The sequence below is a fragment of the Strigops habroptila genome, chromosome 5, assembly GCF_004027225.2.
Source record: "Strigops habroptila isolate Jane chromosome 5, bStrHab1.2.pri, whole genome shotgun sequence".
Classification (NCBI taxonomy): domain Eukaryota; kingdom Metazoa; phylum Chordata; class Aves; order Psittaciformes; family Psittacidae; genus Strigops; species Strigops habroptila.
In genome coordinates this window covers 48,663,632-48,676,486 of record NC_044281.2, presented here as the reverse complement: position 1 = coordinate 48,676,486, position 12,855 = coordinate 48,663,632, and the positions used below count along the sequence as shown (strand labels likewise).

The 12,855-nt window shown below is 39.1% G+C and overlaps 1 protein-coding gene across 3 annotated transcripts in view; it reads left to right on the top strand.

The window, feature by feature from the left end:
- THSD7B (thrombospondin type 1 domain containing 7B) overlaps window positions 1–12,855 on the top strand; it is a 398,006-nt gene that overhangs the window by 191,152 nt on the left and 193,999 nt on the right. For all 3 annotated transcript variants that reach the window (XM_030486445.1, XM_030486444.1, XM_030486446.1), the window contains one exon: window positions 2,284–2,453. In XM_030486445.1, the coding sequence (XP_030342305.1) occupies window positions 2,284–2,453 (170 nt within the window). The remainder of the gene's footprint in view (window positions 1–2,283; window positions 2,454–12,855) is intronic.

Genomic DNA, 12,855 nt, shown 5'->3' with positions numbered 1-12,855 from the left:
AGGACTTACTAGAGCAGGCAGCCTCTCAGCAACATCCCTGATCCGAGCCCCCGGCAGGCAACACACCTCCCTTGAGACTGGATCAGGCCGGCAGATGAGCACCTCTGTGCCTTTCAAAGTAGAGTCCCCTACTACTATGGCCCTCCTCTTTTTCCTGGAGGCACCAGTAGTGATCCTCTTTACTGGTGCATCAGCAGGGTGCTCATTAGGTGTGGTAGATGCTTTCTCATTAGCCCCCTGCAGAACTGCGAAGCGGTTCTGGGTGGGGACATCAGATTTAGGAGGAAGCCCCTTGTCGTTAATTGTCCTCTTCCTCCTTTTTTTGTTAGTTTTTCTCGTGACTAATTCCCAGCTTCCTGGGTTGCTGCCCTCCTTCTTTCCTATATGAGCAGTGCTGGACGTTTGCAGCCCCTGCGCAGTTTGGGCCTGGAGCAAGCAGCCCAGCTTCCTCTCAGCTTCCCTGGCATCTTTTAGCTCTCCAACAGCCTCCCGCAGCTCAGCCACCTGCTGCAGGAGGACCTCCACCAGGGCGCACCGAGTGCAGCCCTGTCCATCGTGCACCCCCTCCTCACGAGACCAGTCGAGGCACTTTCTACACTCCGAGGTCTGCGCCGCAGCCTCCCCTCTCATCGGCTCTGTCTGGGTGCCTACGCTGGCCACCGCCGGGGCAGAGCTCCCAGAGCAGGCCCTGCTCCTGAGGCGAGTGCTCACCATCCCGCTCGCTGCCCGCTCGCTGCCTGCGCAAACTGCCGCGCCACACCCTGGTCGCTCGCGCTCCCTGGGATGGGTTTTCCCCACTGAGGGCTGGTGCCGTCACTCCTGCCGCCGCCCCCTGTGAGTCAGCTGCTCGCGTCAGCTGAGCTGCCGGCTCCTGGGCAAGTCCTGTCGAGGACTTGAGGCTCCCTCGGTCGCTCTTGCCGCTCCGAACTGAGGCTCCGGGACGCTGTGCTTCCCCCCGCTCCGGTGTTAAAGGCGTCCTCTCTGGAGATACTGCTCAGGCAAACTTAATATAGTTATTTTTTATATAATTTTAAGATGCATGTTTTCTTGCCATAGTTGTAGTCAGGAGCAGATACTTGCTGTGAAGCATACACAGAATTACGATGTGGAAGGCTTTTTCTGCAGAGGCACCTCATTGTGCTTGAGTTTACAGTGATCAGTCATCAAGTTAACAAATATACACAGTTTTAACAACCGTGGATCTGCTGTAAGAGGAGAGAGCCTTTGTCTTGAGGATAAAAGAAGTAAATTATTTTGCATAGCTTACATTACACAAAACCCAAAGATTGTATGGAAAAAAGTAAACTATGAAATTTAGAGTAGCAAAGGAATAAACCAGCCAAAGTGTGAACAGATTGGTTATAAAAACAATATTACCTAAGATTTGCATTCAGAAAGCTAAGAAAGTCTTCAAGCTCTTTTTTACTACCCTGATACTGGGACCTGTGAATCAAAATGAATTGTGCCTGTTAAAAGCTGTTATATTAGAAATATGCTATACGTTTGCAGACATGTTGGGGAAATAACTTGTGCTTTCCACTGATACACAATACTGTTTCCCCTATAGTTTTAATAAGTTCTTCCTGGCATTTAAACTGTGTACATACCAATGATAACCGTACAACATTCACAATTCATTGCCTAAGAATGTTATCCTTCTTTGAAAACCATTAATGCTTTTTAGGTGTGAACGGAATATAGAATGAAAGTATTTCTATCTGGAGCTTGCTGTGGATCACAACTTCTGGAAACTGAAACAAGAGAACTGAGTTACTTTAGCCAATCCCTTGAAGAAATTGGTAGTACCCTAGGCGTTTATAAAGCTGTCACCTGTAGTGCTTGGAGCCGGTGCTTGGAGCATCGTTGATGTATGTAGGGTTTTAGCTATTAAGTGCATTTCAGAGTGAGGCATTCAGCTCTTGGCAGGGAGGGGTGGTTTAGTGGTTTGAGCCACATGTTTGAAAACTAGTTTTTGCACTTAATCAAACCTCTTAATCTTTGTTCCTTCTTTGCACCCTGCTCAAAGGTGTTGTCAGGATGATTTAGTGTTTCAGAATGCTTTGGAGATGTGAAAAGTTTTACACAAGTGCTTCAGACAAATAATAAATACTTAACCTTTGTAAATTTAACATTGCAAGTGTTTCAAAACATTCCCTGTTTTGGACAGGGAAGCACTGATATAAAGATTAAACCAATTGTATTTTGTCATCTAATAAAATATCACTCCCTCACCCATAGCTTTTCAAAAACTCTTGTGTTACCTGCTCTCTTTTATTTCCTAAGATTTGCCTGGAGGACTTCGGAATGGAAAGCTTGCCAAGTTTCTCTCCTCCTTGACCAGCAGGACCCTCGACACCACAAGCACGTAGGCCTTTGTGGAGGTGGCATACAAACCCGGGAAGTCTACTGCATCCAAATCACCACGGAACTTGGGATGCACCGACTGAAGGAAGGTACATACGTAGGGTCATTCTGAAATGTTTGGCCCAAGTAGATTTGAGTAAGACAAATAGGGCGAAGGAAAAAAAGTGGATAACATGCAATCATTAGTAGGTTTCAGATGGCTGATGCTAAGCATTGTATCCATGCTTACAGAGTGAGGTGTTATTGAGCATCAGAGGGAGCAGGAGCACGTGGTCCTCAGAGTCCTGAGGAACTGCCAGGAGCTTTCTGGGGTGAATTGCTGCCAGTTCTGTAGGTTACTTGTGAGGGAGGAAGGATGCCTCAAAGGATGAAGAAGCTAAATTTTGCTTGGAGTTGAGTTTTCTTCATCTCTCGTCTATCAGGTAGCCCAGCCCCTTGGTAACTGAATACATTCATCTGTGGTTTTAGTCCTGGTTTAGAGTATAAAAAAAGGTGTCACACTCCATTCCAGTTATGGCTTTAGCCTCTGCTTCAAACTGATACACAATCTTTCTTGTGATCTGAAGGGGAAAGCAAAAATAATATTGTCACAACTCCTGAGCAGACAGATGGTTTTTGGACTCTGGAAGTGAGTTATATTTCTTTTAGAAGAATAATGAGTAGATACAGATGCATGATGAATAATTCATTTTAGGCTGTTTTATTTGCTCTATGTGGTGCTCTTGCAGAATATGTTTTTGAGCAGAGATGTAAGATAATAAGAACACAATATCATATCTTAGATTTATTTACTTACAAAGGCAAAGCAAATGTTTCCTGGACACCCAGTGTGTTCTAGCATCCCCCACAGACTTTGAGATTATAGAAAGCCAGAGCCGTTTTAATCTCTACTCAATCCATGCATGGTTATTGCTTCACCTCTCCCAAACATCTGGCACTGCCTTGCTCTCCCAACACAAAACCCACTGTTGTTCTGCACAAGCGTGCAATGTACTTGACTTTCAAAGTAAGAAAAGTGCTGTTGATGATAAGTGTGTAACATTTCTTGACTGTCTTCATCCTTCTAACCGCTTCCATGTTCATGCAGCCACTGTATGGCAAGTGAGTAAGCAGCAAACTTTAACTGACTTCATTCACACTTTATTCTTTTTCAGTATTGTGAATTACTCAAGAAGATTAGAGGAGTGCATCTGAAACCCTTGCAGCAACATAATTTTTGACAGAATTGGTGCTGTATATCCAGTGTGTGATCACCTGCAGGTTTTTTCCTTATTTAAAGTTCAGTTCAATGTAAAGATTGCAAGCTATCCCCTCAATGAAAAGAAAACACTGGGATAACTCTTCCTTGCTTTTACAGTTTTAACGCTTTCTTTAAAAAAAAAAAAAAAAAAAATCATAAAAGCAACTGAAAAAAACCAAAATATGCACAGCAGTTGTACAAGGTAAACATTATTACTGCCATTTCAAGACAGTAGTGCAGATTTGCAGTAGTCCTTAGAAAATGAGAACCCTATTTCCTGCCAACATAGTCGCATGCAAATAGAAAGAGAGCCTTCCCAGTTATCCCTTCCTATCCAGTAATATTCAGTATCTCTCACTTGCTAGCTGATCAGTTTTTGTTCTTTGAATAAATAAGGAATGACATCTTTCCAGGCCTGTTTTTCTGGCAATTTGAACTGATAGAATACTTCTATTCATCACTAGGGCATCTCATATTTTATTGTACCATTTTTTCAGTGATGGGGGGAGGACGAGGAAGTGAATCCTATGTATAAGCTAATTTAGAGTCTAATTGCTACAATCAAAAGTATAGTAATTTTTCTTTCTTCACCTCTTGCGTGTCCTTAAAAGGATCATTCAGGAATCAAACAAGCGAGTCTAATAGGTTGTTACAGTCCATCACAGTTGTTATTCTTCTGGTTACTTCCAATGAGAATTTGGACCTAGGCCAAATAACATATGTGAAAGAAGATGTGTCCTGCGGTCTCTCCAGCAGCATTATTGGAATAAAGTATGTTGAATCCTAGTTGGAGACAGGTACTGTCTGTGATTTATTTATACATAGTGCTCAAAGCTCTTTTATCCCCCAAGGATATTTCTCCCATTTTTCATTTGCTTAGTCTTCCCATCTACTTTCTCTTTTATTAAAATGTGTATATTTAGAAAGGGAGACCCTCTTTTCTTGAGTCCCTATATATCAGTTATTCAGAAGGTTAAGTCTTCTGAAAACTTTCTATATTTTGATTATAAAATTCCAACTTGAAGACTGGAAATGGAAAACTTTCAGTCAGATATTACTTTCAGAAATGCATTGATAAGATTTTATATCTTTCTCCCCCAAGAGGTGACCTAAGAAATCCCTGTCTTGATCCAAGTGAAGTTATATATTGTTTTAGGCCATAAGGAGGAAGTCCATATTTTTAACATGGGTGATGAGTATTTGGGGGCAGAAGGTCTTCTAACCTTTGAAGTCCTTTGTAATATTCTTGCATTCTGGGACAAATGCAAGACAAAGCTGGCAGGGACACTTGGTAAATGTGTAAATTGTTGTGTCATTCAGGTACCTGTAGGTAAGCCAATGTATAGGCACTTAAGAGACTGTGCTATTTTTAATGTTGGCTATTCAGTTGAAGGAATCTACATCTCTATTCAGTTGCGAGGCTTTTGTTAATTTAGACTGAACTTTATCATAATTAGCTTTAAACGGATGCTTGTGTTTTTAAAGAATCTAATCGAATTGTAAGGTATTAAAATTTATAATGCTTAATTTTCACACAGAGATGGTCATCTAATACTTAAAGTTTATAATTATTCTTTTGATATTCAGAGCTGGAAGAAGCAAAGCTACATGTTTGAAATGGTGTTGCTTTTAAGGAGGAGACAAATTTTGCACAAAAAGTAACATAGAAAGTGCAAGTGAGCTACCTATGTACAGCTCCAGTCTGTCCTTTCTGTCCTTCATCTCTGCATACCCCCTGATTGTTGGGCCTGAACGTTCTGTGTCTGGAGCAAAGTGTAGACATGGTGGTGGATACCCTTCTTCATACCTCTTTTTTAATGTAAATCTGTTCACTAGTGTGGAAGGTCTTTTAAATAAAGCAGAAATGCAGATCCTCAACTTATTTTCAAAGCCAGGCACTGTTAAGTGGACGCATGTTTTCTTCTCTTTTGTAAGTGGGCTTTTCTGAATTGCTATAAGATTTTCATGACTGCTGATTTTAGAAAATCAAAGTTTTGCCACGATACATTTTCCCACAATAAATTTTAATTGATCTGGGTGAATATCACTTACTAATGATCCCCAGCGTACCAACAAAAAAAACATTTGGTAAAAGTATGGAAGGATATTATGCAAGGATCAGTTTATGAAATCTCTCTCCTTGTTTGGCAATACAACCCTCCTCTCAATCACGTTAAGTCCAATAATACGGGAATTAAAATTCCTCTTAGAACCTAGGAATGGTGTCTGTATTTATATTCAAAAAATTAATGAAATATGAGGTTCCTACATTGACTCTTCTGCCTCAGGATTTTTTACTTCCTTTCTTGAAGGCCAGGGAGTATCCTTTCGTTTTCTAATTAAATTTTGCTTTTTGGATTTATCCAGAGACTATAACCCTTTATCAGTTGTCTGGGGGTGGCGTCCTTTATAAAATTCTCCAGAAGCATCTCCTCTCTTCTCTGAACTAGTTACCTGCTGTCTCTAGTGACTGGGATTGCGTGTCTCTCCATATTTTCTGTAGCTTTCTAACTAGGGATCTGCCTGTCCTGTCATTCTTCCATTAAATTTGTGCCTTATATAACTTGACGTTTTTTCTGTTTTAACTTATTTGAATGAGATCCAATTTACCTCTCACTTTCAGAATTTTCTTAAAATGTTTTTGGGAACCTGTCTGCTTAAGTTTTAATTATAGGACTGAAAACACCTTTGTGAAATGTTATTCTTCCTTGAATCCCCTTTATTGTTTACCCAGCGTAGCAAACTTGGCTAATAAAATGTATCTCTTATGACCGTCTCACGAGCAAATCATTGCAGTTTCCTATCGTCTTAATATTTGTTATTGTCCATCTGAAAATCCACATAAAATTCTCATACCTGTACAGGGTTCTAAAGTTTTTTTACATTTTTTTGGCTTAAGAAGTGTCTCCATCATATTTGTCTCCATATATTTATTTTTATTTGATCTTGAATTTCAGTAGCAGGTATGTGAGGTAGTTGTGCCTTCATTATTCTCAGATACCTTTTAGCATTACCCTGCAAAACTACTTCTTACAGAAGTCTTTATTACTTTTATACCCCTCTTTCTTTTGAGAGATATTCAGCCCTCACCTGTTAGTAGACATATTTTCTTAACTTATTCCACTGTAGTTCACCCATTTTTGCTTTATTTTAAGCATGCAATTCCACCTGGTTCATCTTACATCATATTTTTTTTTATAAACTTGTGTGTTACCAGCTGTAACAGCAAAAACTCCTTTAGTCTGTTTACAATTCAAGATTTAGTAAATACTCAAGTGCCTTTTCAGGTCTAATGGTTACTTTCTGATCCATCCCTCTGTGTATTCCCTTATGTATTTTTGTTTTACAAGCCACTTTACTGACAGAATCCCCAAATGGTCTGAAAGTGAAAGTGTTCCCTGCACTTTCATCTAAGCCCTACTTATACAAGTCTCAAAATGATGATTTAATGGCCTTTATCCTTTCTTGTTTTCCACAAAATATTGAGCTTTCTCCCTACTTGATTTAAGCAAAAATGTTTAATCCTTTCTTATCTGATGAGGGAACTTTTTAGACTATTCTTAATTCCCATATGAGAGATGTTTTGGCACTGTAGTTTATTTTACAGAAATTAGTATCTCTTTGAAGTTACACAAAGATGAATTTGAGGTCTCCTTCATTTACATCTTGTGTTATTCTGTATTTATTCCCATCGTTTTCTTTCTGCCCTTTTGTCTTTTCTAGCTCTAAAATGCGCGGGTTTGCCTCTTTGCTCTGTATGCTCTGTTTCCTAATGCGGGTGCCACATTTTTTTTCCCCTGCAAGTTCTTTGTTCTGCTCTGAATCATGATCTTCCAATGCACGTCTTGTGGGGGATCAGTGTTTCAAATTGGTACATAAGGCATCTGTTCAATAAACTATGGAAGTACTTTCAGGCCTCTTTGTTGATATTTTTCTTTTCCTGTTTGAACGTGCCACCACCTCTTTGGGTGCTGTCATCTGTTTTGTGAGCCATCAGGTCCGACTCTTTAGAAACAGTAAGTTGGTTGTGCAGGTTGTTGTCATTTGTGGCTGTTACCATCCCACATATTTATTGGGAAAACACATGTCGATTAGAGATAAGCTGCACATAGGAGCTGGCATGGGATATGCACTGTTGGAAAGGATATGAACCCTGTGTGGAGTATGAACACTATATTAAATGCACACTGGTTTTTTGTCTGGGTTATTTTGGGGGTTTTTTGTTTGGTGGGGTTTTTTTTTCGTTTTTTTTTTTCTTCCCAAAATTACACTGGTGAAGCTGCAGGAGTGAGAAGGTTGATTTACTTACTGGAAATTAGAATTTATGGACTTTGATGTTTAAATCCTGTTGTCCTTCTCTGGTATATAAAACTGAAAAGGAATAGGTTAGAATATATTAGTAACAAGAAAACTCGACAAGAACCATAGGGGAGAGAGAACTGATGGTCAGCAGTGGTCTGAAAAAAACCTCTGTTCAACTGGCTTGTGGTGCAGCAATAGAAGCATTCAGCCTGGGGCTTAGTTGTCCTGAATCACACAAACCACATTCTCAGGTGGAAGACTCCCCTCTAAAGATCCCTCTCATCCCAAACTAGTTATTTATCATTGGAGTGACCAAGCTGCCTCGAGAAGATGAGAAATACACCTCTGAAGTCTAAAATATATTCAGGCAAGTCTGCATCAGATTTATATTGCTGGGATGCTGAGTTATTGATCTGTAAGCTCACCAAATGCTGAGCAGAATTTACGAGATAAAACTCATATAATGGAAAAATAAATATGTAACAGCTGGCTTCTTCAGGGGAGACCCTTTAGAAGCAAGAGAGGAAATGATTTTATTCAGTTCGTTGCAGTACTCGACAGCAGTGTTTAAATGTGTATTTCAAAAATTTTAGTTTCAATCCATTAGGGGAAAAAACCAAACATTTTCCCTAATGTCTTTTAGAGGTGTAATATTTTCAGTTCTTTCATGTCTAGAAACTAATTAAAGCAAAATGAAGAGAATAATGTATAAAAGACTTTGACAGTGAAAGATGTATGCCTTCTAAAAGGTGCCTTATAAAGAATATGCCTTTTTTTGTCAACAAGCTGTTTGATATGACCATGAAATATTTATCCCTTTATGAATACTTTGATTTGTATAACTGGCTTTGGTATGCAGCAAATAATATGCTGCCCAGTCAGTTCACATGAGATAATAGGTTTTGGTTTAGGGTTTTATCTTTGAAACCCAAGATTTTAATTGCATTTGTATTTTTGTAGTTATTTCCTGCCACCTGAACTGGATTAATTTTATTCAGAATGGTGATGGTTTGTTGTAAGTCATTTTGTGCTGCTGTTGTTACTAGGACGGGGAGCTATGTTGTGTTCAAACACTAATGTTGAGTCAGATGAAAAAGTAAAAGGATTGGTATGTACGAGGCTACAGTACAGACTGGGACAGTGGGGAGAGGTGATGAAGTTGATAGTGGCTGTGCTTGTCCTGGGACAGGAAACATTTGAGATAAATCCATCTTGTGAATTTGGGTCAGCTCTGCATGGATCCTGCCGCTTTCAGGATCTGAGCTGGCATGTGTGTGTCTAGCTTAGTGTGTCACTATCTTAGCTTTGGGCCACCCGTGCCATTTTTCGATATCATAGACACATCCATAGTGGTGCTTTTCTTCTTGTACCAGGACTGCTGCAGTGATGTGGCATTCACAGAACAGATTTCTGCTCCTTGGTGCTCCTTCCTGTTGAATGAATGCTAAACTTAGTGATGGGCAAAGTTCACACTCTTATGAGGCTTTCATGAAGTATATCCCCACCTCTGGGTTCTCTTCCCTGTGTTCCTGTGGCTTCCGTCACCCCACCCAGTCTGTCCCAGTGGTTTCCGGCATCTGATGGCCTTTTCCAAATAATAGCCATCAAGGCTTAAACATCCTGGAGAATCCCTTTTTCTTTCCTGTCATTGCCTTCACTGGCACCCCAGCATCCCTATTGCCTCTACTGCTTTTCCTGGACACCCTTAATGACTTTTCTACTCTGTTCTGCTCAGCCATGTGACTGCTGGTGGGAAGTTTCATCTTTACTCTGAATTTTGCCAGATCTGCAGTTTCTGTTTATAATCTCTACAAATTTTGCTGTAGCAAAGCAACACAATATCCCAGTTGGGATCAGGATCCCATTGCACAGCAGAGGGTATGGACACAGAGAAACTTGTTATGCCATGGAGTGCTAATAGTCTGTGTCACTTTAATAAATTGCAAGGATCTTTATTGTTCTGAAATACATTAAACTGTTGTTGCTCTTGGCAATCCACTATTAACCTTCTTTCATGCTGTGATTAGCCTTCTATACATGCTTTGTTTCTTGTCTATTAAATAGATTTTAATTGAAAATAGGACTTTAACTTTGTGCCTTGTGGCTTCAAAACTAATTGATTCTTCTTAAAGGCATAAAGGAACCCTTTCCATCAGGCATGGGGTGCATTAGGCTTTTTGGTGGAGGGGTGCACTGGACTAGGGTTGGCACCATTTCCAGGCTAGTTAAACTACCTTCACTACTTCTCCTTTGTCTAATGTTTTGTTTCTGCTATAAAAACAAGGCTTTCAGGTTAGAGAAATTACTTAGAAGTGTTTTGCTGGGTTAATCCCTATTATGTTTTACACATGTGGGTTTTTTAATAACATGACTCATTCCTGTGTGATTTTCTCAAGTAATTGCCCTTTGTGTTGATCCAAGTGTCTTTGGATCATGAGTCCTGGCAAAGGCAGTAGGAACTTTCGCAAAGATATGCCATCTCTTTCTTGTGCCCTGGCAATCATTAATTTGGCTTAGTTCTTGGCCAAAAGATATGGTAAACATCTGGATTTATTGCCTTGAGAATTGAATATTAGCTAAAATATGGCTGCACCAGTATATAAGAGACATTCCTCGTATTCTTTGAGTGTATCCCAGAGATGTTAGTGGTATTTAGAAATGTCTCATTTAGGTGTTAATGTCAAAAATACTTGTTTTTTCATTGGAAGAGTTATTGGAATAAAGTTAAGGTCCAGGAAAAAAAAGCGTTATTTACCTCCTGAGGCATTGAAAAACTAAAGTTGAAAGGAATCACTGCAACCAAAATGTCATCCTATACATTTCTCCATGTCTGGTCATCATTGCTTTTTAACATAGTGTTGGTATGTGTGCCTGCAAGTATATGTTCATATGAGTATATTCACAGATAATTTATTTATTGTATTAAAATTACATTATGGAAATAATCATATCAGAACTGATTTTGTCTTTCACTCTTCCTCCAAATCACTACCTCAGTAAAAGTATATAGGGAAACAAGATACTTTAGAACCCAATTTATTATCTCCTGCTGGTAGCAATAACCTGAAAATAATGGCAAATAGTAAAATTCAAACTCGAGGCAGACAGTGGTGCTGGGAGCAGCTGTAGACGCATTTATAAAGGATAGATTCAATATAACAGCTATAGAAATGTGCAATGTTTCAGAGGCTCCCAGATTAGTGCTTGATTGCTTTTTCAAGTTTGTTCTATAGATTGGGAAGAACACAGGATTTTAAAAGGTATAAACAAGCGTAATAAATAAGCTGCTACTTCAATCAGAAATATTGCCTCCCTCTTCCACCTTTTTCTTCCCTGGCTTCTGCCTTTCCCTTTCCCCCCAAAAAATGGCTAATGTTTTTCAAAGGTAAATAATTATGCAAAAAGCAGTGTATGAAAATTCTGGCATTTAAAAAGTTCACAGGAAAAAAACCCACCTAATAGTAAAAAAAAAAAAAAAAAAAAAAGGAAAAAAGAAGATATTTATTACAGTATGAAAAAACAGCAATAGAAAATCACATCAAGCTATTAAATAAAACAGATGGAAATCAGGGTTGTCAATCGAATGGCTGAAGAAGAGATGAAATTCTTTTATAGAGGACCCCACTGGTCCATCCAGTCACTCTGGCCAGTCACATCATGCCAGAGTGACTCTTCATACTTTCTGGTTTTGGAAAAGGATGGTATTGTATATGCATTTATTAATGCAGCTTATTTCTTCTTGTACTTATCTTCTTCCTGAAGACTTTCACTGGAGGATTGTAGTCAGTGTAGAGTGACTATAAACTGCCATCCTCAGTGACGTGATTTAGTGGTAGTCTTGGCAGTCCTGGGATAATGGTTGGACTTGAGGATCTTAAAGGTCTTTTCCAACCTAGTTGATTCTATGAATCTAGAATTATGTTAGAATAGTCTGTATTTTCTGATTTACATTTTACAGAATACATAGAATTAATTAAGGAAGTGAGTAAACAAGCAGTCTTATAGCAGTGACAAGTAGCATGTTGGTCCTGGGAATAGAGCTCCCAGTGCTAGAATTAAATAAACATCAGCCTGAGGGAGGAAGAGGAGCAGGAAGGTGGTTGACAGGGATTTCCTCCAGAATAGGAAGGAGTCTTCCATGAGTCAGGGATGGCTGGTAGGCTCAGCCTACCAACAAAAATCTGCTCCTTTAACTTTGTGTAATGATTTTTTTCTTGTTTTTCTTTTATCCAAAATCAGTTTTATTTAAAACCCTTGGCACCACTGGTTGCAGCTGGTTAGTTTTCGAGGAGAACCAGCCTGCTTTATCTAGTGGCTTCCACATTTAAATGATTAAATTGCAATATAGAAACAATCTGAAAATCAGTGAGGAGGAAAGAGCTATTGCTAGCAATGACTCCTCGAGTTAAAGCAGAGTAGGTTTGGACTTTATTCCTTGGGTTGACCATCTGCACTCAATTTCCTTTAATTTCTTCAAGTGAGCTTTGAAAAACTGATACAGTTTTACAAAACTTTACGCTGAAAGGTAGGTTAAGTCATGCATGAGACCTCTTGGTAAAATAAATACTCTTATCCTTAAAACTCTAACATTAATCTCATTCTGTTACTTCACTTGCAAGGTCTTTAGAAAAGGTCTGTTTACATTAGCATTCAGGTGAATTTATGTCAGCTTGTCATCTCTAAATGAACATGTCAAAGGCCTTACAGTGTCACAGAAAACTTTCAGAAAATGGTCTTTTTTACTAACATATTTTCTTTCCTCTTAGAATTAAACCACTTCTGTTGTTTAATCCTGTTGTTCTGATGAGCTGGAATCATAAGCACTGATACTGGTCTGAAGTCTCAGCTTCAGGATGTACAAATCAAAATTTATTGGGATAGGAATTTATTGAAGTCTTGTGTTTAAAAAAAAGTAACTTGTGTTTTTCTTCAAACTATCAATTTTAAAG